General features: G+C 46.2%; 1 protein-coding gene across 6 annotated transcripts in view; it reads left to right on the forward strand.

Moving 5' to 3' along the window:
* The window catches only part of IQSEC1 (IQ motif and Sec7 domain ArfGEF 1), a 452,933-nt gene that overhangs the window by 378,048 nt on the left and 47,488 nt on the right, over nucleotides 1-27,397 (forward strand). For all 6 annotated transcript variants that reach the window (XM_037037676.1, XM_037037679.1, XM_037037680.1 and 3 more), the window contains one exon: nucleotides 26,315-26,609. In XM_037037676.1, coding sequence (XP_036893571.1) covers nucleotides 26,315-26,609 — 295 coding nt within the window. The remainder of the gene's footprint in view (nucleotides 1-26,314; nucleotides 26,610-27,397) is intronic.

Below are 27,397 nucleotides of genomic sequence, written 5' to 3' on the forward strand. Positions count from 1 at the left end.
CTTCTGCCCCAGCTCCTAGCCAACTGCTTGTGACCATGTCCCTGTCCTTAGCTTCCTCGATTTCTTGATGACATCTGGCCTCATCAGCTCGGCTTTTAGGACCGTGCGGACTGCTGCTCTTCCTTCTGCTCCTCCCACAGCTGTCTTGCTGGTCAGGCCTGTCACTATCCCTCAGATTGGTCTTCCCTATCCCGCTGGCGCAGCCTAGCACAGGTCCTGCTGTTCCCCAGACTTGCTGCCACAGCTCCCCCATCCTTCCGCTGCTGACATCCTCCATTCTAATTAGAGTTGCCTTTCTAGAATCTCACTGCTGTCCTGTCCACCCCAGTTAAACCCTGGACCCTTCCTCGACCTTGCCCTGATCCTGGGGTCAAGTGCAAACTCAAGAAGTCTTGTGAAAATTCTAGTCCTACTAGACTAAAATGATTTATTCATGGTCTTGCCGCACTGAACTTTTCTACTCCTCTCCACACCGTGTGCTCCCACCTCTGCTCAGCCTTCACAGAGGGGTGCCCTCAGGTGGCAGCACCCCTAGCCTACTACATGGCTGCTTCTCCTTGAGTCCTGGCTGGTGGTGAGCACCTTCTGGGGAGCCCTCCTGCCTCTGGCTCCGGAGCTCTGCTTGCCATCCTGTAGGGCCTGGTGCTTCTCCAGTTACTGTTCCTAACACAAGCCATCGTCATCATCATCATTTAACTGTGTCCCCCAGTGTCCCCATGAGGAGGGGGGTTGTGTCTGTGTGTTCACTGGCTCGTCCCCAGTGGCTGACACCAGTCTGTCACATAGTTGGTGTTCAGTAGATGTTCAAGGCATAAAGTGACTGGACAGAAAACAGAGGGGTTGGAGGGAGATGCCTGAGAAAGGGCAGACCTTGCAGTGGGCGACTTGTTTGGGTCAATATTTGGTCCCTGTGCATCCTGGCTGCCCCAGTCAGTGATTTGAGGAGTAAGACTTTTAGAGTCCAGAGAAAAACCTCAAGACAGAGTAAAACCAGTGAAGTTGTTTTAAATCACCTTCCTTTTTTTAATTAAAAACACAAGTTTTCTTGTTAACAATGTTTTAAGCCTAGGGAAGGGAGCCTGGTCAAGTTGACCTTCCAGGCTTTGGCCTGGGGACCTCGTTGTCCTGTGGGGGCCCAAGAGGAGCCTGAGCTCTCTGGCTGCTATGGCAAGGTACTGGCTTGCCTGGGCCTCAGGATTTGAGCACACAGTGATTTCCTGAGCACTTTCTGTGAGCATAGCCTGGTGTTCAGCTACCCTTAAAACAGCCTTGTGAGCCCTGGCTGGCGTAGCTCAGTGGATTGAGCGCGGGCCTGCGAACCAGACGATCGCGGTTCAATTCCCAGCCAGCGCAGATGCCTGGGTTGCAGACCAGTTCCTTGCAGGCTAACTAGCAGCAGGGGACGCACAAAAGGCAACCATACATTGATGTTTCTCTCCCTCTCTCCTTCCCCTCTAAAGATATATAAATAAATAAAATCTTAAAAAAAAAAAACAGCCTTGTGAACCAGGTGAGTTGAGGACCATTTACTGATGGGAAGCTGAGGTCCAACTGGGGCAGGGTGCATGAGACACACAGCCAGTGGCAGAGCGGTGACTGCAGGTCTGTGCTCTCTCCATAGGGAAGCAGGCTGGGCCAGGCCCTGGTGTCTGGCATCTTGTGGGGCAGCCAGCTGGGGATCCAGGGAACTGCAGGTGGCTGCCCATCCTCTCAGCAATGGGTGCCATGTGGGAACACATTCTCTTCTGATTTTTTTAAGAGAAGCCAGAAATCTGGATTTTTAAAATATATTTTATTGATTATGCCATTATAGTTGTCGTATCCCCCCCTTCATTTCCCTCCACCCTGCACACCCCCTCCCCCACCATTCCCCCCCCTTAGTTTATGTCCACATGTCTCAGGCTCTTTAGATTCTATATTTCCCATGCTATTCTTGCCCTCCCCCCTGTCTATTTTCTACCTACCGTCTATGCTACTTATTTTCTGTACCTTCTCCCCCCTTCTCCTCCTCCCACTCCCCTGTTGCTAACCCTCCATGTGATCTTCATTTCTATGGTTCCGCTCCTGATCTAGCTGTCCTCTTAGTTTCCTTTTGTTTTAGGTGTGGTTGTTAATAACTGTGAGTTTGCTGTCCTTTCACTGTTCATATTTTTTATCTTCTTTTTCTTAGATAAGTACCTTTAATATTTCATATAATAAGGGCTTGGTGATGATGAACTCCTTGAATTTGACCTTATCTGAGAAGTACTTTATCTGCCCTTCCATTCTAAATGAAAGCTTTGCTGAATAGAGCAATCTTGGATGTAGGTCTTTGAACTTCATGAGTTGGACTACTTCCTTCCAGCTCCTTCTTGCCTGTAAGGTCTCTTTTGAGAAATCAGTTGACAGTCTAATGGGAGCTCCTTTGTAGGTGACTGTCCCCTTATCTCTTGCTGCTTCTAGGATTCTCTCCTTCATTTTAATCTTGGCTAATGTAATTCTGATGTGCCTTGGTCTGTTCCTTCTTGGGTCTATCTTCTTTGGGACTCTCTGAGCTTCCTGGATTTTCTGGAAGTCTGTTGCCTTTGCCAGATTGGGGAAGTTCTCCTTTATTATTTGTTCAGATAAGTTTTCCACTTGTTGGTGTTCCTCTTCCCCTCTGGTACCCCTATAATTCGGATGTTGGAACATTTAAAGATGTGCTGGAGGTTCCTAAGCCTCTCCTCATTTTTTTGAATTCTTGTTTCTTCATCCTTTTCTGTTTGGTCATTTTTTTGTTCCTTCTGGTCCACTCCATTGATTTGAGTCCCAGTTTTCTTTCCATCGCTATTGGTTTCCTGTGCATTTCCCTTCATTTCAACTAGTGCAGCCTTCATTTGTTCCTCTAATTTGTGTCTAAAATCAACCAGTTCTGTGAGCATCCTGATCACCAGTGTTTTGAACTGTGCATTTGATAGGTTGGCTATTTCTTGGTTGCTTAGAGTTATTGGCTCTGGGGACTTTGAGTTTTTTTTGAGTCATAACATTTTGGTCTGTTCGTGCCTGTTATGTATGAGGAGCAGAGCCCTAGGTGTTCACCAGGGTGGGGCAATTCAGTTCCTGGGTTGTGATGCGGTATGTGGGGGCAGGGTCAGAGAGGGACAATGGTGGTCCTCTCTGCTGCTTCCCGCCGCTGGAGTGATCCGTCTCACTGCTCGCTCCTTCACCTGGTTTATCTGCGCACAAATGTGTGATCACAGTCAGTCTGCCGCCTTGCGCCCTCACTGGGTCTGTCCGTCACAACCCCGCCTGGAATCTGCTAACAGCTGCCCACACGCCTGGGTCGGTCCGGCCGAGTTTTCCCGCGCAGCCATGCTCACCAGTCGCTGACTCTGCCCCTCTTCCTGTTCTGGCTAAATGGTTCTTGTTGTCCAACTTCCGTACAGTTCAATTTTCTGTGTTTTGGTTGCATTTTTGTTATTGAAACTTTGTTGCTTTTAAACTTGATTGTGTGAGGAGGCACGGTGTTTCCACCTACGCCTCCATCTTGGCCGGAAGTCCCAAAAATCTGGATTTTGAGTGAACATTCCTGGCCCCTGTTCTAATTTGAGAAAGAGAAAGAAAATAAAGGTAATCACTGCTCTATGTAGACCAAACAGCCATGTGGGCTGGACCCAGGCCCTTGGCCACAGGTGTGCAGCATTGGGAGGTAGAGGGACTGGGTTCTGCCACTGGGTGCCTAGTGGAGCTTGGTCAGTTCTCTGCTTCTTTTGGAACCTCCTTTTCCTCATTTGTGTGATGGCAGGGCTTGGCATTCGTGGGATTCCAGACAGGTTGCATGTCACCATCACTCGGGGCTCTTTTCAAAGTACCATTTCTGGGAGCCCCACTGCTGACTGGCTCTTTGAGTTCTTGGGACTTTGCAGGCATGAGCAGGAATAGGCTGTGAAGTCCCCCCAGGTAAGTCTAGGGATCATCCAGTGTAAGCACCATGGCCCTCGCCCCTCTGAGGGTCTTCTGGTCTGGAAGTTACCTTGAGTCTGGTTACCACTGACCTAAGGGAAGGGTGTTAATGCCCGGCCTTTGTCATTTTCAAGCCCCACAGTTGGGGGTGGGGCGGTAGAAAAACTTCTAACATTTCTTTTAAACACCTGTTCCTTAGATTGTTCCAAGTAATGCTTGTGTGGATTTTCTTCCCTGTGATGTTAACCGTAAGTGTGTGTCTATGGCTCCCTTCCCTGCTCTCCCCAGGCAGGATCTGAACCGTCACCTGATGGTCTGGCAGCAGCTGCTGTAACCTGGTTGTCGCCCTGGCCCAGGATTCTGGCTCCCACGGACCTTACGGTCCCTGTGGCAGACAAAGCATTCCTCAGCCGTCTGGCTTGATAGGATTAGTTCAGGGTGAGTGTGCCCTCTATGTGCCAGGTGCTGTTCTGGAGCCCTAGTTCTCACAGGACAGACATCCTAGAGGGGAAGCCACACACGTGTATGCCCACATGTAGGATATGGTGGTGGTGGAAGTGCCATAGACAGAAATGGGGCAGGGAAAGATAAAGGAGGGCTGAGGGGAGAAGGTGTAGTTTTAGGTCACAGAGAGCCTCACTGAAACCCAGGTGACTTCGGAGCAAAGATCTGAATGAAGCAGTGAGCCAAGTGGATATCTGGTAGAAGAACACCAGGCAAAGGGAATAGCACGTGCCAAGGTCCTTAGTTAGGAATGTGTCAGGAGTATAGAGGAACATCTGGTGCGGGGGGGGGGGGGGGGGTCNGGTGTTGGGGGCCATGGAGCTTCGGTGGGATGTCCAGGTCCTACAGAGTCTTCTGGGTCACTGTGAGGACTTGGGCTCTAAATCCCAGGAGGGAGGAACAGAGGAGAGACCTGGTCAAAGGTGTGTTTTAATAGGGTGCCAGCTGCTGAATGGAAGGTGTGGTGAGAGATGCCTAAAGAGCCCACTGGAGAGGCTGCGACACTAATGCAGGGAAGAAGTAAGGGAGATGCAGACTGAGCTGGTGGGAGGGGCAGCAGATGGAGGGAGTGTTGGCTCTATTGTGAAGGTGGAGCAGCATGATTTGATGATAGATAGTAAGTAAGATGTGAGAGAAAAAGAGAGTTGCCAAGAGTGACTCTCAGATTATTGGCCTGAGCAGCTGAGTTGCTATCAGCCGGAAATGGGTTCGGCTGCTAGAGTTGCTGGCTTGGGCAGCAGGTGGAGGGAGTGCAGGAGCTCAGTGTGGAGCCTGCATTTGAGATGTCTACTAGTCATCAAAGGGGAAGTGCCTGGGCAGTTGGATGTTGGGTTTGATTCCTTTGTGATTACTGTCTATCTCCGTTAAAGCAAATTTGGGAATTGAGTAAAAGCAGAAACCCTCCTAACTCCCTCTAACCCCCACATACTCCTTTAGGGGTACCTTCTGGATTGTCCAGCAAGCTCATCCATTACCTCCCTTATTTTCGATATGGTGCTCCTGGTTAACTAGCCAAAAGTCACTTTGTAGGTTTAGGTGGATATCATATTGCATGCCCTCAATCTTTCCAGCATTTGTCACGATGGCAGGCCCCCCCATCCCTCTGGTCCAGGCCATGGCAGTATCTGGAGGCTTTGAGTGCAGGGCTCAACATCTGTGCCCAAGCGTGCACTGCTCTTGGGCCCACCCTTGCTGCCTCTCTGACCACTCACCCTAGCCTTGCACTGGGCCCTGCAGGCTGACCTGCATTCCCTCCTGCTCATCACCTCTCCTGAGGACGTTTCCTTCTAGGTCACATCCCGCCCCTGCTCACCAGAGGAGATGCCCAGCATTACCTGACCTTGGTCCAGAGGTGTTCAGTTCCTTCTTCCTAAGAGGGACTGAGTTTGGGGTGTTCCTAGGAATCCATAAATTCATTAGGTTGCCACCTGGGCACGTGTCCTCTCCAAAACCACTTTTCAGCTGTGGGCCAAGCTGTAAGGCTCAAGGCATCCTTGGAGCAGCTGCCTCCCCAACATGAGGGAGGAGGATGTGGATGACCTGCATAGAAGCAGCCTCCCCAAGGCCCTTGAGGAAGCCCTCTTTGTCCCCTTCTTTCTAGGCACACTGTGCCCTATTACACATTGTGCCCCTTTACACAGTGTCTTCTCTTGAAATCCACCCCTGTGAGTCCTTGTACTCTGTTCCTTGGGGCCAGGCCAGCCCTTCAGGGCTGCCTGCAGGGCCTGGAACTTTTCACCAGATGGGAAGGACTGTGAGAATGACATGCACTTGAATCCTGGCTCTGTTCTGAGCTCTGCGATCCTGGGCAAGCCACAAATCCTTTCTGATGGGATCATTGCAGGGATTAAATACATGGACTCAGTTTGTGCCAGGCTCCCACATGGCACAGTGGCTGAGTGTGGTGGCGGTGCACCCCAAGCCACAATGTTCCCTGCTGGAACATCCACACAAGGCAGCCCCTTCTCCAGTAGCTGCACTGCTCAAAACTCTCTGAAGCCCCTAGGCTGCCTTCTCCTTACTTCTGGTCCCATGGCCCTGCCAGCTTCCCAGAGACCTAGGTTGGCACAGCTGGTCTTGAGGCTGCCGTACTCCAGCTGAGCCATCCCTGCTCTTATGCAGAGGACAGGACCTCCAGTTTCTTCCCACCCTTACCTCCTACCCAGACCTTGCCCTGGTCAGTCTGAGTCCCTCTACCAAGACCTGGAGCTGAGCAAGACTACCCCGTCCCCCATCCTGGATGATAAACCTGAGTTAATATAGCCTACGCAGCAAAGAGCTGCAGAAAGCCCCACGAGGGAGCTTGTGAGGGCTGGGAATTAGTAGGCCCTGCCTAGATTCCCTTTCCGGAAGTCAGAAACCCTGAGAGTAGTGCATGGGGAAGGCCCTAAGGCCTGGAGGCATGAGGGACATACAGATTTCAGGAGGCTGTTTGGCTCTGGCCTGTGAAGACTGCCAGGAATCTGGAATGAAGCTCCTGGTATGGACATTATCTACAGGCACATTTTCAGACCGCTGCTTCCTCCAGTGTGGGGCCCAGCCCACTCTGAAGGTATGGCTTTGCCATGTGATAGAACTGCAGTTGGCCCAGACTTATTTATATCATGACCATGCAGCACCCCAAGACCTCAAGGCTCGAGGTACTGCATGCTCTTCCTCTGGGCAGACCAGGGGTAGATATGCCAGTTTGGGACCAAGTCCCAGCCACGCTCTTCCCTACATGGGTGACCTCAGCCCTGTGACTCAGCTTCACCAAGCCCAGATTCATCTTCAGAAGGGACAGTGACCTGGCTCCCTGCTGGCTCTGAGGGTTGGTGTTTGGGTTACCAGCCATGTAATTCAAACACCCATCACAGCACATGTACATGGCAGGTTTATGAGGGAGAGTTGCTGCAATATAACCCCAGCCTCTGTGTGTGTGTGTGTGTGTGTGTGTGCATGTGCGCACGCACGTGACTAAGTCATATAAGCACAGTGAGTTAAGTGTGAAGGCTCTGAAGCCAGACTGCCTGGGTTTTGATTTCACTCACTAGCTATGTGACCTTGGGGATGGGCTTGTCCTCTTCATGGTTGAAAGGATGAAAAGCTTACAGCACTGCCAACTATATAGACACTAGCTGTTGTCATCATTACCATCATCATTGATGTTAGAGGTCAATAGTGAACACCCTAACAGTGGGTCTCAGCTTCTGCTGGGCCCTCTTGCCTGTGTCCATAGCCACCCCTGACTAACATTTTTGTTCAGAAAAGTCACTTATGACTTCACAGGTCATAATTAGTGACACCTGCGGCCTAGAGCCCGAGGCCCCCTCCCCTTCCCCCAGAACACATGCCCTGGCTCACACTCCTCAGCTAGGATCAGGACATGGTGTCTGGGTCATGGCGTCCCGGTTCCTCTCCAGGACTCTCCTGCCCTCCCTCATCACCAGTGTCTGCCGCCCACAGCTGGAGGGAGGTATCCTCAGAGAGAGGCCCTTCAGCAGTTAGGGGCAGGTGGCCCTGGCTCCTGCACGGGGTCTGTCTTCCTGTCCCTTCTCTAACTGCTTGGAAGTGTGAGTTGGGCCCTCTCAGTCAAAGAATCGCAAAGACAGAAGTTAGCAAGGACGTTTATGAGCCGAACAGCCTTTTAAGGACTTGACCTTTATCACGTCTCTTAAGCCTGACAACAGTCCTGTGAAATCAGTACTCTGATGGCCCCCCTTGTATAGGAGAGGAAACTGAAGCATAGAGTTCTTCCAGCCTGTGGTCACACCGCAGGTAAGAGATATAACCAGAACTCCAGCCTAGACATCTGGCTGGAGGCCACAGCAGGGAGCCCACTGAGCCCCCCACTTGGGAGAAAGGGGAGAAGACATGGTGAGAGGGCATTTCAAAATGTGTTCTCTGTTCTTATGTGTTTCCCCTGTTCTAGGGCAGTCAGAAACTCTGCATGGTGTTGGGTAGTGATCCAGCTGTTTCCCACATAAAAATAACACAGACCGACTTCCCGCAGAGGAAGGCGTATTTGGAAAACTGGAGCAGAGAGGAGCAGCTTAGGGTAACTGTCCGGTGACTTAGAGCTTGGAGTCCCTGGCCCAGTGGGGCAGAGGGGCCGGGCATGGAGCCCAGTGTATACGGGTTCTTGTGCGGCTGCAGTCTTGTCTGCTGTTCACCCCTTTTGCTCTAGTCCCACCTGTGGGGTCCCTTTTTGCACATGTGGATCTTGTGTCTTGGCAAGGAGCCAGTGTAGGGTCCCTGTTTTTGCTGGAGACCAGAGCTTTCAGGAACCCAGCCCTCAATGAGCAGGACTCCCAGGGGATAGGTAGATTTCTCTCTCCGGGTCATCCACACAGAGAGGAGGAATGTAGGAGTGGGTGGCCGCAGTAGGTGGGGGTGGCCTCATGGAGGCAGTAGGATTTGAGCTCGGACCTGGGTGTGGTCCTTCAGAGGCCAAGAAATACAAGTAATGAGCAGTGGGGAGACGTGGGTTGGGGTGCAGAATCAGACAGTCCATAGGAGTCTTGGCCCCACCTCTGACTGGCGTCTGCCCTGTTGCAGCTTGCACGTTTCTAGTGGCAGAGAGCAGCCCCACCACCCATGGGAAAGCACTTTTTCTCAGGCAGGGCAACACGGTTCTGTCTGCGGGAGAAATCTGCTCCTTTCTTTACTTTCAACCCATTATAGGCTTGATGACAGGCCAGCTATCTTCCCTTTGCTGCTTTTCTCTTTATCAAGTAGTCCCAGCTCTTGGCGGGGGGTGTTTTCCAGACCTCAGATTTTTCCCCCTGGCGTACCATGATTGGGGCTGTCAAATAGAGTTTACCTCACATGCCGCCTGGGGCCAGTTTTGTAGAGTGCTGTGTTGAAAGATGTTTTGGAAGGGAGTCTGTGATAATTAGCAGTGTCTGCCTAATGCAGGCAAGCAGAAGGAGGGGCGAGCATGCGCCCCAGGTTTGTGATCCTTGTTTTGGGACCCTGGACAGTTGGTCAGGGCAGCACCAGGACACGGTCTTCTGCTGTGATCTGACACTGGCAGTGGACAGCAGGGCTGGTTTAGCTTCTGGCTTCTTATTAGTGACAGGCTTCTCAATTGCATCATGATATCAATTCGTATTAAATTTGTGGTCAGCCAAAAAAAAAATTCCCCAGTCTTTTTCATAAGAGCAGCCATCAAACTAGACCTTCCCCCATCTTGACATTGTTTCCATTATATGGATCTATAATTAATTTAAATCAACCCCTTGTTCGCAGACATTCATGTTATTTCCAGTTTTTTATCATTAGAAACAATATTGCAGTGAAATTTCTTGTATTTACCTCTTTTGGTGTTGACCTTTCCTTAGTGTGAATTTCTAGAATAGGAATTTCTGGACCAGGAGCTTCTTCTGAGATTGCAGGCAGGAGCCACCTGATTATCATAGAATGTTCCAGAAACTCTAAACTGTCAGGGACTTGGAACAGGTGCCCACCCTGTTCCTTGATTTGCATGTGGCCCAGGAGTCTTAAGAGATCGTGAATCCCAGTGTGGAATTGAGGACTGACTGCAGAATATTCGGTCTTGGCTGATGGACTTGGTTTGCTTCCCAAAAGGAGCAGACCCAGAGGGCAAGACACCAAACTCCATGTAGACGATAACTGTGGCAAAGAAGTGGGGTCCAAGGCGTGGTTCGGCAGACCTGGGGACTTAAGAGGGAGGAGGAATCAGTGGGAGCAGGGGGAGGTGAGTGTGGAGGTGGAGGGAGGCTCCGCAGTTCACGGACCCAAAAGCTTCACCTGTGTACTCAGGTCAAAAGCAGAGATCTTTGTCCCTCGGGCAATCTGCTTTGGGGAGGGAGAACTAACTGCTCTGCTCACATTTGTCACTTTTTCCTCCCCCAGGAAAGAACTGGGGTTAGAGCTGAGAACTAATTGGGACAGGGGCTTAAATCTCTGAGTTTTAGGGTTCTGCTATAAATAAAACATCTTTATTAGTTCAGCCAGTCAAGTATCTACATAATTTAATTTGATTATTTTTAGTTACTACTCTGAAAAAGTTCTGCCTTCTTCTGAGAATGCCTGTTGTTGCACATACTGGTGAACACTGGGCATTTTCACTTAAAAATTCTATTTCTGGCCCTGGCTGGTGTAGCTCAGTGGATTGAGCACGGGCCTGCAAACCACACGATCGCAGTTCGATTCCCAGTCAGGGCACAGACCTGAGTTGCAGGCCCGTTCCCAGGAGGGAACTCACGACAGGCAACCATACATTGATGTTTCTCTCCTTCCCTCCTTCCCTTCCCCTCTAAAGATAAATAAATAAAAAATCTTTAAAAAAATGATATTTCTGTTAGCTAGTCAGAAAAATACTGACCCCTGATATCTAATATTGTGTAGCTTCTAACTGGAACCAGTAAAAACTGATGTTCTCTGGTTCAAGACGTATTCTTGAGGTACATATCTCCATTCATGATGTGCTCACTTTTGCCCACTCATTTTGTCGGAGGACAGTGCTGGTTGTGGCACTGTGGTAGTTGCAGTAGGGTGGCCTGGCCCTTTCTTTTCTTATCAGGATTGTTTGAGGTGGTTTGATTTGGATGGCATGGAAGGGCTGCTACATCGCACAACTCAAGGGGACACCATTCACGTAGATTCTATAGGACTTGGTAACATATTGAATGGGGCAGGAGCGGGGATTGGCTGTGAGGAGGGACTAAAGTGATGACGTCCAGGACTCTGGTTCAAGTCACTGTATCACTCACTGCATGGTGATGGGGGAAAGACCGTGAGTTAGGTTTGTAGCACGCAGGACATCCAGCAGAGATAATGTCAGAAAAAAACTTGTTTTAGGGCTCCGCACACAGCATGGGGAAATGCCTTCACTCGTTCAGCAAGCACTTACTGAGCGCTTTTATTTGAGCACACATGTTGGCACTTGGGGAATCTCAGTAAGCTGAACAAAGTACCTTGCCTTCAAAGAGCTCACATACTAATATGGGAGACAGACAACAAATCAAAAAATACAGTGAATACATTATACACCATGTCCCAAGGTGATGGTCATCATGGAGAGGAGGGGAAAAAAAAGAAGAGTAAGGATTAGGAATGTTGAGGGGAGGGAGGTGTGGTTTTAAATTTGATGAGTAGGGTGGGTCTCGGAAGGTGGCATTGAGTAAAAACCTGAAGAAGATGAGGGCTGGGTCCATACTGAGATTGGAGAAGACTGTTCTAGGCAGAGGGAATAGCCAGTGCAAATGCCCTGAGGCAGGAGTATGCTTGACCCTTTTGAGAAGAGAGGAAGCCAGTGAGGCTGGAAGAAAATGAACAAGGGGAAGAGGTGCCAAGATGAGGTCATCTGAGGACAGATCTGGAGGGACATGGCAAGGACAGTGTCTTCTAAATGTGATGTGGAGCAAAGGAAGCACTTGATCTGATCCGTGTTTTATTTTGTCGGAATGGCTCTGACTGCTGTGTGGAGAAGAGGCAGGGAGACCGGTGAGGAGGCTGTTGTGATAGTCCAGGGAGCTGGCCTGGACTGCCTACTGAGAAGTTGGCAGAATCTGGGATGTTTTGAAGGTAGAGCTGATAGAGGAGGGGAGGCTGGAGTTGCCATTGTGAGGGGAAAGTCTGTGGGTGCCTGTCAGACCCCTCCCCTTGGCCTTGAGTGGAGGTCCAGCCCTTTCTCCCAAGCATATTCTGGAACCTGCTGGCCCAGGCATTTAGGAGGCTAATAATGCAGAAATCCTGGGCTGGCACAGCTCCAGAAAGTTCTTGACTGCCCCCAACCATCTCCTTTCTATCAGAGCTGGAGAGTGCCCCTCCTGCTGGTCTCAAGCCTCCCGCCAGGGTGATACATCATGCTAATTACCTGCCTGTGAGCCAAGCAATTCAGGTAGTCAGGCAGGCCCATCTGTGCCCTTAGCTCAGTACCCCTTACTTGCTTGTCTTAGCCTCCTCTGCCCCAAACCATGCGCAGTGGAGATGCGGGTGATTTCACAAATTCATGGGCAGGCCCAGGCTGCACTCCTCTCCCTCCTCTTAGGGAGGATGCCCTCTTTCACCTGCTCACATTTGTTTTGAGGCCAAATTAGCAAGGGCTAGGACAGGGGTGTCAAACTCATTTTCACTAGGGGCCACATCAGCCTCATACTTTCCTTCAAAGAGTTGAGTGTAATTTCAATTCTTAACAGTTAAGGAGTGGTTACCTTACTGTATAAGTGGTTACTTATACAGTCCCAAAATTATTTCAGCCCTTTGAAGGCAACTGCAAGGCTGATGTGGCCCCTGGTGAAAATGAGTTTGACACCCCTGGTCCAGGCAGAGGGTTGAATCCATCGCTTACATGGAATGCACCATGGAGCACTGGGCAGTGTGGGAAGGTCCAGGCCTGGCGGTCCCTGACAGAGCCACCAGCACCTCAGAAGTGCCCACGAGACACCTGGGGTGTCTGTTTCTGGGGACCGTGCAGAAACCTCCCTCTGTGTCTGTGTGTGTCTGCAAACTCAAAGTGACCAGACAATTTTAAGTCCATATGAACAGAGCTCAAACTGCACATTTCCAGCTCTGTGTGTGTGTGGAAAGGGTTCCTTATGAGGTACTCACAGGTTGCAAAGAGAAGGCAAGATGGAGGGAGGAGTGTGGAGATTTCAGCCACACAGCTGGGTAGGCTTTTCCACTGGAGACTATCGGCTCGAGGATAAGTTGTCATCAACTGCCATTGTGTCTGACTGAGGATGCTTTCACTCTTCTACACACTATTATGAGGCACTGTTTGAAGCTTTATCAGAACTGTCACGCCCTGGCTGGTGTAGCTCAGTGGATTGAGCGCGGGCTTGCAAACCAAAAACCGTGGTTCGATTCCCAGTCAGGGCACATGCCTGGGTTGCAGGCCAGTTCCCAGCAGGGGACTCATGAGAAGCAACCATACATTGATGTTTCTCTTTCTCTCTCCTTCCCTTCCCCTCTAAAGATAAATAAATAAAATAAAATAAAATAAAAAGAACTGTCACTGTAAGAAATGTTCAAACCTATAGAGAATTTTTACGAGTTTATTTGAGCCAAACTGACTTTCTGGAAAGCAAGATCTCAAATGTTCCAGAGAAGGACAGTTTTGAAGTTTTTTTTGTACATTTTAAATTAAGGAGAGAGCTTCAGGAAGATGACGTGGAGATGGGAAAAAGCAAGGTGGGGATTGGATTACAATATAGGAAAGATTATGTGTTCTCTTGAGGGTGGATAAAGCTTATTTCAAAGGTATGTTAACCTGAATGCACAGAAACAATGGACAGGGCTTAAGGCAAAAATGAACCTTTTACTAAAAAAGGTACATGCCTGGGGTGTGACTACCCACTACCCACTATGACCTCTCTAATTACTAATTTACGATCAGATCACCCTGTGAAGTTACATTCCACAGAACCCCCTTTTTTGTTCACAGTACCTTTTATGGTCATAAATCAATCCAAAGATTGCATTGATGACCAACCTTTTGGTTGGATAGTGTGTTTTCACAGCTCTGGGAAGGCTCATTCCTGCAGAGTCTTGGTATCCACAATGTCTTGTTGAAACGGTGGACCATTGAGGATGGGAAATACCTTAACCATGGGATGTGAGTTGAGGCTCAATTTTCCAAAACAGAAGGGCAGTTAAATGGAAGGTAGTCAGGTCTCACGGTCTACGTTGTGAAAAAACACTGTATTATTTCTTTCCCTTGAATAATCATGATCCAAGTTTTGCCTTCTTTCTCACTTTTCTGTATTTTGCATGTAGTTTAACAATCACATAAGCCACGAAAAGAGTATTAGCAGTTATCTTACATGTTTTCAGTAATCCTAAAGAGTTGGACTATATAGAGAATCCCAAAGAACAATTATAACTATTATGACTAATACTATTAGCAGACAGGCAGAAACAATAAAAATGGATTCTGATTTAAAGACCAATTTGTCAGTTTATAGGCCTTGTTGATATCTTTGGGTAGCTGTCTACCTCTAATATCAGTGGCCTTGTATCCCAGAGGAGTCTTTGGTGTCCCTTCTAGGCAGAGGCAAGTATCAGAGACAGGAGTGCATGTTCATTTGTGGTTAGGTGCCTGGTAGGTTCCCTTCCAATGAGGTTGGAGAGTGTTTTTATTAGATGTTCTTTTTTTTAATTTTGAATTTTTTTATTGTTGTTCAAATACAGTTGTCTCCATTTTCCCTCTTACCACTTTGCCCTACCCCAGCCATTCCCACCTCCCCTCTAGTAACTGTCAGTATGTTTTTTTATTTCAATGTCTCTGGTTATGTTTTGCTTGCTTGTTAGTTTTGTTAGGTTCTACTTATATGTGAGGTCATGTGGTATTTGTCCCTCACCCCTGGCTTATTTGACTTAGCATAATGTTCTCCAGTTCCATTCATACTGTCAAAAAGGGTAGGAGCTCCTTCTTTTGTTCTGCTGCACAATATTCCATCATATAAATGTACCATAGTTTTTTTATTCACTCACTTACTGATGGGCACTTGGGTTCTTTCCAATACTTTGCTATTGTAAATTGTGTTGCTGTGAACATTGGGTTGCATAGGTTCTTTTGGATTGGTGTTTCAGGATTCTTAGGATATAGTTCCAGCAATGGAATTGCTGGGTCAAAAGCAGTTCCATTTTTAGTTTTCTGAGGATATTGCATAGTTTTCCACAGTGGCTGCACCAGTCTGCATTCCCACCAACAGTATAGTAGGGTTCTCTTTTCTCCACAGCCTTCCCAGCACTAGTTGTTTATTGAATTGGTTATGTTGGCCATTCTGATTGGTGTGAAGTGGTATCTCTTTGTGGTTTCAATTTGCATCTCTCTGATGGCTAGTGATGCTGAGCATCCTTTCTTATGTCTCTGGGCCCCCTGTATGTCCTCCTCGAAGAAGTGTTTGTTCAGGTCCTTTGCCCATTTTTTTTTTCATTGGATTTTATGTCTTTGTGTCTTTCTGGAATGGAGTCCTGTGAGTTCTTTGTGTATATGTTTTCCCATATAGTTGGTTCCCTTTCATTTTGTTGATATTTTCTTTAGCTGTACAAAAGCTTTTTATTTTGATGAAGTACCATTTGTTTATTTTTTCCTTTATGTCCCTTGTTCTAGGGAACATAACACTGAAAATATTGCTGCATGGAATATCTGAGATTTTCCTATGTTCTCCTCTAGGACTTTTATGATATCATGACTTATATTTAAGTCTTTTATCCATCTTGAGTTTATTTTTGTATATGGTGTAAGTTGGTGCTCGAGTTTCAGTTTTTTTAGATGTAGCTATCCAGAGCTCCAAAAACCATTTGTGGAAGAGGCTATTTTTACTCTGTTTTATGCTTCTGCCCCATTTGTCAAATTGACCATAGAGACTTGGGTTTATTTCTGAGCTCTTCATTCTGTTCCATTGATGTATGTGTCTGTTCTTATGCCAGTACCAGGCTGTTTTGATTACAGTGGCCTTGTAATACAGTTTAATATCAGGTATGGTGATCCCTCCCACTTTGTTCTTCTTTCTCAAAATTGTTGAGGCTATTCAGAGTCATTTATGGTTCCATAAAAATTTTTGGAATGTTTGTTCTTTATCTATGAAATATGTCATTGATTTTAATAGGGATTGCTTTGAATCTATAAATTGCTTTGCACAGTATGGATATTTTGATGATGTTAATTCTTCCAATCCATGAACATGGTACATGCTTCCATTTGTTTGTATCTTCCTTAATTTCTTTCTTCAGTGTTGTATGGTTTTCTGAGTCTTTTACCTCCTTGGTAAGGTTTATTCCTAGTATTTTATTTTTCTTGTAGCTATAGCAAATGGGATTTTTTTTCCAATTCTGTTTCTGATATTTCATTGTTGGTATACAAAAGTGCCTTCAGTTTCTGAATATTGACTTTGTATCCTGCTGTTTTTGCCAAGTTCACTTCTTAGGTTGAGTAGTTTTTTGATAGGGTCTACAGGATTTTCTATGTACACTATCATGTCATCTGCAAAGAATGACAGTTTTGCTTCCTCCTTTCCAATTTGGATGCCTTTTATTTCTTTTTCTTGTCTGATTCCTGTGGCTAGGACTTCCAATACTATATTGAATAGGAGTGGTGAAACTGTACGTACTTGCCTTGTTCCTAATCTTAGTGGGAAAGCTTTTAGTTTTTGCCCGTTGAGTATGATATTGGCTATAGGTTTTTCATATATGGCCTTTATTATCTTGAGGTATGCTCCCTCTACTCCCATTTCACTGACTATTTTTATCATAAATGGGTACTGTACCTTATGAAATGCTTTTTCTATATCTATTGATATGATCATGTAATTTCTGTCTTTCCTTTTGATTGTGTGATGTATTACGTTTGTTGAACTGCAAATATTGCACCTTCCTTGCATCCCTGGGATGAATCCCACTTGATCGTGGTGTATAATCTATTTAATGTATTGCTGGATGCTGTTTGCCAATATTTTGTTGAGGATTTTAGCATCTATGTTCATCAGCGATATTGGCCTATAGTTTTCTTTCTTTGTTGTGTCTTTATCTAGTTTGGGGATTAGGATTATGCTGGCTTCATAAAAAGAGTTTGGGAGCCTCTTTTTGGATTTTTTGGAATAGTCTGTGAAGGATAGGGGCTAGCTCTTCCTTAAATGCTTTGTAAAATTCTCCTGTGAAACCATCTGGTCCGGGGTTTTTGTGTGCTGGGAGTTTTTGATTACTGCTTCAATTTCATCAACTGTTATTGGTCTGTTCAGGCTTTCTGCTTCTTCTTCATTCAGTTTTGAGAGATTATAGTTTTCTAGAAATTTGTCTATTTCACCCAGGATTTCAAATTTCTTGACACGTAGTTTTTTTGTAGAAATTTCTTGAACTCCTTTGCATTTCTGTAGTATCAGTTGTAATCACTCCAGTTTCATTTCTGATTGTGTTTATTTGGGTTCTCTTTTTTTCTCAGTGAGTTTGCTCAAAGGCTTGTTGATTTTTTTTTTTATCTTTTCAAAGAACCAGCTCCTGGATTTATTGAATCTTTGAATTACTTTTTTAGTCTCTATGTCATTTAATTCTGCTCTGCTCTAGGTTATTTCCTTCCTAGTACTTATTCTAGGCTTTGTTTGTTGGTGTTCCTCCAGTTCTTGTAGGTGGAGGGTTAGGCTGATTATTTGAAATGTTTCTGTCTTTTTTAGGTAGGCCTGTATTGCTATGAACTTCCTTCTCACGACTGCCTTTGCTGCATCCCATAAGTTGTGGGCTGTTGTGAGCTCATTTTCATTGGTTTCCAGAAACCTTTTGATTTCTTCCTTGATCTCATTCTTAACCTACTCATTGTTTACCAGGATGCTCTTCAATCTCCATGAATTTGAGGGGGGTTTGTTTTGGGTTTTTTTAGTTTTTTCCTCGAGATTGGTTTCTAGTTTCAGGCCCTTGAGGTCTGAAAATGGTTGATACGATTTCAGTTTTCTTGAATTTGTTGAGACTCGTTTTGTGTTATATCGTGGGGTCTCTCTTTGAAAATGTTTTATGTGCATTTGAAAAGAATGTGTATTTTGCTTCTTCGGGATGAAAGGTTTTATATATGTCTGTTAAATCCACTTGATCTAGGCCATTGTTCAGTGTTGCAATATCTTTGTTGATGTTCTGTTTGAAAGATCTATTCATTTTTGACAGTGGGGTGTTAAAATCCCTTATTATAATTATGTTGCTTTCTATATCTTTCTTGAAGTCCTCCAAGATTTTCCTTATGTGATTGGGTGCTCCTATGTTGGGAGCATATATGTTTATAATTCTTATGTCTTCTTGATGAATTCTTCCCGTGAGTATCATGCAGTGTCCTTTTAGGTCTCTTTTTATGGCCTTTGTTTTCAAGTCTATTTTGTCTGATATGAGTATTGGTATCCCAGCTTTTTTTCCCTGTCTATTTGCTTGCAGTATTTTTTTTTCAACTCTTCAGTTCGTCTGTGTTGGTCGTTTGTTCTGAGGTGGGTCTCGTGTAGGCAGCATTTCTGTAGGTCTAGTTTTTTATCCATTTAGCTACCCTATGTCTTTTGATTGAAGCATTTAATCCATTTACATTTAAGGGTATCATTGACAGGTACTTATCCTTTGCCATTTTACTCCCTTCGTACCTGTGTTACTCTCTTTTTCTTCCTTTTCTTAAAGCTGTCCCTTTAGCATACCTCTCAGTGCTGGTTTGGTGGCATTGTGTTCTTTCAGCTGCCTTTTTTCTAGGAAACTTCTTATTTCACCTTCCATTTTAGTTGAGAACCCTGCTGGGTGGAGTAGTCCTGGTTTCAGGCCTCAGCTTTTTATTTCTTGGGATATTCCCTGTCATTCCCTTCTGGCTTACGGTTTTTCCATTGAGAAGTCAGCTGCTAGCCTTATCTAGGCTCCCTTCTATGTTACTTCCTTTTTCTCCCTTGCTGCCTTAAGATTCTCTCTTTGTCTTGGAACTTTGCCATTTTAATTATGATGTATCTTACCGTGGGCCTCTTTGGGTTTTTCTTGATTGGGACTCTGTTTCCTGGATTTGTGTGACTTTTTCTCTCATCAAATTAGGGAAGTTTTCCATCATTAGTTTTTCAAACAGGTTTTCTATCCCTTGCTCTTCTTTTTCTCCTTCTAGTATCCCTATTATATGGATATTATTACATTTCCTGTTGTCCTGTATTTCCCTTAACCCCTCTTCATTTTTTTGTGTCTTTTTTTCCTTTTCTTGCTCATTGTGGGAAATTTTTTCTGCCTTGTCCTCCAGCTCACTGGTTTGATCCTCTGCTTCATGTAGCCTGCTTTTGATTCCTTCTGTTGTGTTCTTCGATTCAGAGATTGTATTCTTCATTTCTTCTTGACTGTTTTTCATAGTTTCTATTTCCTTTTCCATGTTGATATAGTTTGCAATAAGTTCCTCGTAGTTTCCCAATAGTTCTTGGTAGTTCTCACTGAGCTCATTGAACTTCCTTATAACCATTGCTTTGAAGTTAATATCTGATAGTTGACTTGCATCTATTTCATTTAGCATTCTTTCTGAGGAATCCTCCTTTCCTTTCATTTTGTGACTGTTTCTTTGTCTCCCCATTGTTTGTGAGACTCTTCTTGTTTGCCTCTACTTCTTAAATAGATCTGTTCTGACTCCCTGAGTTTGTGGTGTGAACTTCTATGGTAGAAGACCTGTGAGATTCAGTGGTGCAGTCTCCCTGATCTGCTAAACTTGATACTCTTGGGATGCCATGTATGTTGGCTCTCTTGATGTAATTGGGTTTTGATTGTTGTTGGGACATTCTTTGATGGGTCCTCCCCTCCAGCTAGTTGACCGAGGGTCACTCCACCCACAGTGTCTTGTATGCTATTATGCAGGTGCAGGCAGTTAGTGCTGAAGCTGATTTTTCTTTCTGCCTAAGGTTGTTAAGTTTTCTCTCTCACTATTATTCAGTTGTTTGTTGTCGGCCATTTCTCCACAATTTAGTTGTAATTCCAAGTTGGTCCTGGGAGGAAGTTAGTGTGGCTTCCATTCACTCCTCTGCCATCTTGCCTCCCTGAGGAAGCAGATGCTGTCAATTTGCTCCTCTTGACACACAAACGGGTATGTCCTTGTCACTGGAGCTGTCTGTCAAGTCTTGCTTCCTCTTTTCTCCTGAGGATGTTTATGGCAAGGGCTCAAGTGTTCCTCAGTGTGTCTTGTACAGGGCTTGGCCTCCAAAGCAATATTCTTTACTAAAATAAGGGGAAATGCACCTCAGAAGGGGTTCCTTCTGCAAGCAACAAGTTTGGGAGAAGTTCAGGCTCAGACCCGGCCAAGTCCCCCACACGGTCACTCCCCCCTCCCAGCTCGATGCTCTCTCTATACTCCTCCCCATGGAATTCGTCAATGCAAGGCGCCAATGTGAAGGCAACACATACTACCCATTACCCCAAAGGCCTGATTTTCTTTCCAATAAACAAAATCTCCAGGTTGGCAGTCAATGATCTTGAAGTCTTTGTATTGTGGGAGCTCTCTGTGAAAGGAAGTGGTTACCTACTTGGCATTTTCTTGAAGTGATTTTATTGAACCTTGGCAATGGTGTAATATGTCTCCTTTCAATAATGTCAGCTCATAAGTTCCTTAAAAGCACTATAATGCATGAAGGAATGCCAAACCCCAAAAGTGGAGAGCCAGGGAGCAGGGAAGAATCAAGTGGCCACCTTGGGTTTCCCATCACCCCGACTATTTGTTGTTTTTATTTTAATTTTTTGAAAATTCTATTTATTTACTTATTTATTTACATTGTTATTGTATTTTTCCATTAGCATTTATCCCCCTCATACTCTCTTCCACCTCCGCCCACCCCCTTCCCCCCATAATCACAACACTGTTGTCCATGTCCTTGAGTCCTTTTTTATCACTGATTTTAAAATGCCTTTCATGCAGTTTAGCATTTAAAAAAAAAAACTAAAAACCAGATATTTTTAGGTATTCCAAGGGCCTTTCTGAGGTACCACAAAGTTATTCCTATTTATATGAGGTTTTTAACTCTTAAAACCTCAATTTCTAATGAAAATTAAGAAGTCAAATTTATGAAGACATTTTATAACCTCTAGAAACACTTCATAGATGTCAAATCAAAGTCAATTATTACCATGTATTACTTTTGTAAAACTGGGTAAATATAAATATTATATTTAATACCAATTACTTAAAAGACATTTCTGTTCTATAAGTCAACAAACTTTACCTTTATTTATTAAAGATTAATTTTAGATCATGTGAACTTGAAAAGCATTTGGGGTAGTTTTTATATTTCTGAGAATTTTGGAATACCCAATCATTACAAGTGCTTGCCTTCAAAATTAATTAATTTTAATATCATCTGGAGGTAGAAAGTTATTTCACATTTACAACATACATATATAGAAACACACAGACAGCCAGAGACCTTTAGCCATGAGAGGGGGGAAAAAAACTCGGTAGTTTGAAACAAGCAAGGAAAATATAACCAGAGACGTTGAAAAACAAACTGACAGTAACCAGAGGGGAGGTGGGAGGGGATAATGGGGGAAATGGGGGAAGAGTTGTTGAGGCGCACGTGTAAAGGACACATGGACAAAGCTAGTAGGATCAAGGGTGGGCGATGGGGGTGGCTGGGGTGTGGGGGAGTGGTGGGGGGAAAATGGAGACAACTTTACTTGGACAACAATAAAAAAAATACTCCATACCCTTAACTGGGTCCACTTTAAATGTAAATTTCTGTTAAACTCTTTGATTAAAATTATGGACTCAAGTTTCTAAAAAACAACAACAACAATGACAACAAAACTCAATAGTTTATAAAAGGACAGTGGGATCCAAATCTCATTTTGGCATTTGGGATAAGAAGAACTTAAAATTTGTATCTGTCCTTGACAAGTCAAGTTTTCCTTTTAAAATAAGGACATCTAGTGTGGGGTTGGGGCTTAGGATTGTCACTGGAAGAGCCTTCAGGGTCTGAATTGGTCGGGTGCATTCCAGCTAGAAGAGTGAGGTCTGTGGGGACAGTTAGTGCTTCCGGGGATGCGGCTCAGCCCTTGGTGGTTGAAGCCAGCCTACCACACCCTTGTGGACTCCTCCTTCCTTGGTGCCCCTCCCTTGGGTCACAAGACCCATCTTGAACCCCTTCACCTGCTTGGGGTGGCCTCCTAGCTGTCTCAGGTGTCCTAGTCTGAAACCTTGTGCATTGAACACAACTCATTTTTAAGCACCTGAGTAATATTGTAGAGAAAAATGCCTATTGGATGCAAAAGAGGCTAATTTTATTTTTTGAAATTTTTAAGATGGAACACAGCCAAGTAGTGTGTGGTGAGGAAGCATACAGTGGCTAATGGTACAGTCAATGCCACTACATTAATTCATGTTAAGTGTTCTGGAAAAGTCAGAGCTTTCTTCTTTCACTAAATCCTCATCATGTTTCATGGAAATAAAATTATATTTAAAAATATGGACATCTGTTTTTAATACCTCAAAAGAATTGGATCACCACTTAAACTACATCATAGTTTGGTCCATTTACTAAATCTTCTTTTTGAAGCTTTGAAAGACCAATGAAATGTTTTGCACTTATTCTGCCTAATTTTATAACCAGTTTTTTTCTAATTGTGTGTGGAAATGACTAAAAGTAATAAAGGGTCCTGCAGGAGGAATATTCGTGGGAGGCTGATGGTTGTGAGGCTTGTTGGCCTCAGAGACAGAATTTTCTATGTTAATTTTAGTTGTCCTTTGAGATCTGTCAAGTCTGAATAAACTTCTAGAGAAAAGCAGCCTCCAAGTGCACATCTTCAGATGAACTACATCGTACCCTAGAGGAACTGTTTGCTCAGGCAGTTTACAGAGATTCTTAGTCACCTAAGAATTCCTCCGACGTGGGTTGGGGAAGTGAGTGTTCTTTCTCTTTCAGAGCTGAGGAGAGTCCTGTCTCTCATTTAATCAGCAAAGATTGTGTTCAGACTCAGGGTAAGCAATCCAATTTAAAAAAAGTAAAAGCAGAAAATCATTTTCCCTTCCTTTCCCTGGGTTAGCCCAACCCCTTTTCCACTTCAAGAGTTTTCTAGGAACAGCTAAAGTCAGCACCTGCTACCTAAAGCAGGGAAGTCCCGGATTTTAAGGGACAACTTATTCAAGTTTACCCAGTGTGAAGCGGGGAGCCAGTGGGGCACAGTGGGCCTCTGCTGGTATCTAGCACTGGGGTACAGGTCTGCAGGGTGATGGGGAGACTGGGGGCTTCTTCAGAATGCTGCAGAGTGTTCCAAGTAAATGTGAATGTAAGAAACGTCCAAATCTGTAGAGATTTTTTGTGTTTATTTGAGCCAGACTAATGACATGCTGGGAAGCACGATTTCAGATGCTCTGGAGAATAACAGTTTTGCAGTTTCCTTCATACATTTGGAATTGAGGAGGGAACATAAGGAAGGTCACATGAAGGTGAGAGAAAACAAGGTACAGAATAGTTTAAATTATGCCCCCCAGTGGATGGTTACTTCTGAGGGCTCTGAAAAAAGGGCCTTTCAAAGGTGTGTTAACCTAGACGCACAAAAACATGGACAGGGCTGGCTAAAGGCAGAGGCAACGCTTCTATCCGCCTGTGAGTACTCACCATGACCAACTGGTTAGGAATTTATGGTCGGATTGCCCTGTGAGTTTGCTTTTGTTTCGATTTATTAGAGTCCCTTTTTTGGCCACAAGGCAGTACTCAAATTTTAAGTTCTGCCTGTCTCCATCCCTTTCCCTACCTAACACATAGACATCAGGCCCAAAGGAAGCTGCTGTTGGGTGGCTGATCTCTGGAGGCTCCTGCAGGGTGACATTCCTCTGACACCTTGGAGGCATCTAGGCCAGCCCACTTGTATTACAGATAGGGAAGCGGGCCTTGAAATGAGAGCTGACCTACCCTGATTCAGTCAGATCAAGGCAAAGCATGTAGTCTCTTAATTTCTACCCCAAGGGAAGGATGACCTTTGTCACACTTTAGCCTCTGGGGAGCAGATTGGGATGTCCTTTTGTCACAGGAGAGTCACTGCAAGTTCCTGGAGGTCAGAGCCATTGGTAGAGCTGAACTCTTATCCTATTCTTAAACCGTGAGTTGGGTCTGCACCCATCCCTGTGTCTTGGGGCAGAACTGCAGTCAGAGGGCAGGCTGCTTTCCTTCCTCCTGGGTGGGTCTGCTCCCTTTGTCTTGGCCCTCTCTGCTCCAGGGCTTCCTTCCCTAAGCCCCTACTTTGAGTCTCACCGAGGAATCAGTGAACAGTCTGACACTGTACACTTGGCAATGAGGCCCTGCCAGTCCCTGTGACAAGTGGAAGCAATGGAAGCAGAGGTGGTTAGGGGGTAAACCATTTGGCCCTGAGGCTCTTGAATGTAAGGCTTTCCCACTGGTCAAAGACGGGGCCACTGAGCAAGGAGGACTCTAGGTAGGGCCTGTGTTCCTTTTCCAGAAGTACTGGGCCACTTCTGGAGAGACCCTGCCCTGGCCCCAGGGCCTTTTAAAGGCTGAGTGATATACTTACTGCAGGGACATGCAAATGGAAGAGCATGACTAGAAATGTCTTGCATAAATTTCTCCCTCCTCTCTTGTCCTATGCTGTAAAGCAATCTGCATTGGGACCCAGTGTCAGGTGAATTCGTGAGTTTGGGATGAGTAAGTTAGTCAGCCCTGCTCCTGTCACAGAGAAATTCCCAGAAACTTGGTTCTCCTTGCTGACACAGTGAGGAATTAGAGACCAGCAAGCCTACCAGCATACACGCAATGTTTATTAATGCCAAGTTCTAGTAGGAAAGCAAAAGCAAAGGGGGCTGGAGCAGGGTGGTGAAAAGGGGAGGCCAGACCCCTCCGCTCCCTCCGCCCCCTCCGCCCCCCACTCCCAGCCTGAGTGGCAAAAAGAGCCGAGAGAGTCCTTTGTTCTGAGGGGTGTGTGTGAGGGAGCTGCATATTGATTGATGGGTAAAGGTGGTTCCAGCTTCCCCCCAGGGAGACGTGACTACCCAAACATAGGTATGTATGGGGGTCTCTTAGCCCAAATCCTTATCCTGATCCAGACTATTTATTCATTTTGTATACGCGATGGAAGGCAGGCTGTTAACCAGAGTTGTTTTATGGGCTTCACTGTGGAGCCTCCCTCCTCCTGCCTTCTAGGCCTTGGGAGGAATACAGTCTCAAGGTTTTCCTTTTCCCAGCTAGTGGAGATGATACACATAGACTTTCAAGGGCTTCCCCCCTCCCACACTATCTTATTCTTTGGAATGCCCAGCGGCCTTATTGGACCAGGCTCGGGACTACTGGGTCACCAGGTGCCTTTGCTTTTACCCTCCTGTATTAAGTTTTTTGTTAGATTGCAATGGTGAGGGCCCTGCCTTTATTTCCCCTCTGGCTGCTTGTTCTACCGTAGCACTCCTGCTTGATGCTTGGGACTTTGGGAGACGTGTACGCATCCTGGGGGTGGGGGGCAGTGAGGTGGGGGGGAGCACCCAGTCTTGGAAGCCCCACCAACTTGGGCTTTAATTCTACCTGTGCAACCTCAGGCAAGTCCCTTTACAGGAACAAGTGCCACAGGCTAGGGGGCTTTAACAACAGACATTCGTTCCTCACTTTGAGTTCCTGAGGTAGAAAGTCTGAGGTCAAGGTGTAGGCAGGGTTGATGACCTTGAGACGTCTCTCCTTAGCATGTAGATGGCTGCTTTCTTGCCATGTCCTCACGTGGCCATCCCTCTGTGTGTGTCTGTGTCCTGATCTCATGAGGAGTCTAGTCGTACTGGATTAGGAGCCTAGTGACCTCATTTTAACTTAATTATCTCTTAAAGACCCTACCTTCAAACACAGACATGTTCTGAAGTACTCTGGGGATTCGAACTCAACATACGGATTTGAAGGGAGCACAATTCAGCCTGTAACAAACTCCAGCACAGTGCATGAAGCCTGAGTAGGTGTGCAGTAGAGTCACTTTTGTTAATTACTGAGTTTTTTTAAAGTACAAAAATCAGTGGTTTACTTAATGCAGGTGGTCATTGTGAGAAAGGATCCATTCAGTCACTGAGTAAATATTTACTGAGCACCTACTGTGCACAGGCCCGGCTCTTGGCATTGGGATCCTCAGTGGATCAATGGGCTAAACTTCTGTCCTAACAAGTTGACATTTTTGTGTAGGAGATGGATAGTAAGCAAAATCAATTAGTAAAGTGTCAGAGGTTAGAAGCTGGTGAGTTTTACAGAGAAAATGAAACCTGAGGGAAGGGAGCCTCAGGAAGATGTGGAGCAGAGAGTCTTGGCGGAGGCCCTCTAGCTGCATGTGGCAGATCAACTGGACGGCGAGGAGGAAGTAGGAAGACTGGGTGTTATGGGCCCCTCCTGCCACTCAGTAGGCCACCTCATGACTGTCACCCCCTCCTACCTCCTGGTGTCCTGAAAGGCCCTGGATTCTGAATTTCCATTCATAGGAGGCCCCTCTCTTCTCTCTTCTGCAGCGTGGAGGGTGAGGCCCCCAGCAGCGAGACCTGCACATCATTGGACAGCCCTTCAGCCTATCGCCAGGGTCCCTTAGTGCCTGGCTCCAGCCTGAGCCCGGACCACTACGAGCATACGTCGGGGGGCACCTATGGGCTATACTCTGGGCCACTGGGGCAGCAGCAACGCACACGGAGGCCCAAGCTGCAGCACTCGACTTCCATCCTACGCAAGCAGGCTGAGGAAGAGGCCATCAAGCGCTCACGCTCCCTCTCGGAAAGCTATGAGCTCTCCTCAGATCTGCAGGACAAGCAGGTAGGTGGATCCAGTCTCTTGGCTACTGGGGACAGGCAGCAGGGTGGCTCTGCCTGCCCCATGTCTTCCCAGGAATCATGTGGCCCCTTGCTGGAGTAGCAGGAGTCTGTCAACTTTCATGCTCATGTTCTGCACTCTCCAACACGAGGAAGTATAAGTAAGGTTCATGCTCCTTAAGAACGTGGCTTTTGCCTTAGCATGCGCTAGCTTGCCCCTCCCGAGGCATGGAGGGATTCAGACTGAAGGGACTAGACTGTGGACGTTTCTTCTGTCAAGCCTTTGCCTCTGCCCTGTTCTCAGACCTAATGCCTGGGGCCCAGGCTGTAATGAGGGTCTGGATGTCAAGGCCTGACACCACAAGGACACACCGGTTATGTGTCCAGCTACTGAGTTTCTAAGACCCCAGGAGAAGTCTGACCCTTGGGAGGTCTGATCAGGGAGACCCTGGAGGAAAGGGAGGGAGGTCAATTTACAATAGAAATAGCTCTTACTCTGAAAAGAACACCAAGTCCAACTACAGCCAGTGAGGAGAAGTTGTTTAGTATATCCTTTCAAGTTTACAAGTTAGCATTCTTGTGGTAAGTCACTTCATTGAAGGCTGTAATTCTGCCTTGAGGGGCTTTGGCTCATGCCCACACTGTGAGGTCAGCACCTCTGTGCTGAGTGAGGCTGGTGCACCACCTGGCTGAGTTCTGGGAAGGAGGGAAGAGGGGAAAGGCCTGTCACAGCTGGATGGTGGTGGGTGGGGGGAGCAGAGAGCAGGAGGCCATTGAGGGGCAGAGAGTTCT

This window comes from Sturnira hondurensis, unplaced genomic scaffold, assembly GCF_014824575.4.
Source record: "Sturnira hondurensis isolate 20B ecotype Veracruz unplaced genomic scaffold, ASM1482457v3 Scaffold0023357, whole genome shotgun sequence".
In the NCBI taxonomy this organism is placed as follows: Eukaryota; Metazoa; Chordata; class Mammalia; order Chiroptera; family Phyllostomidae; genus Sturnira; species Sturnira hondurensis.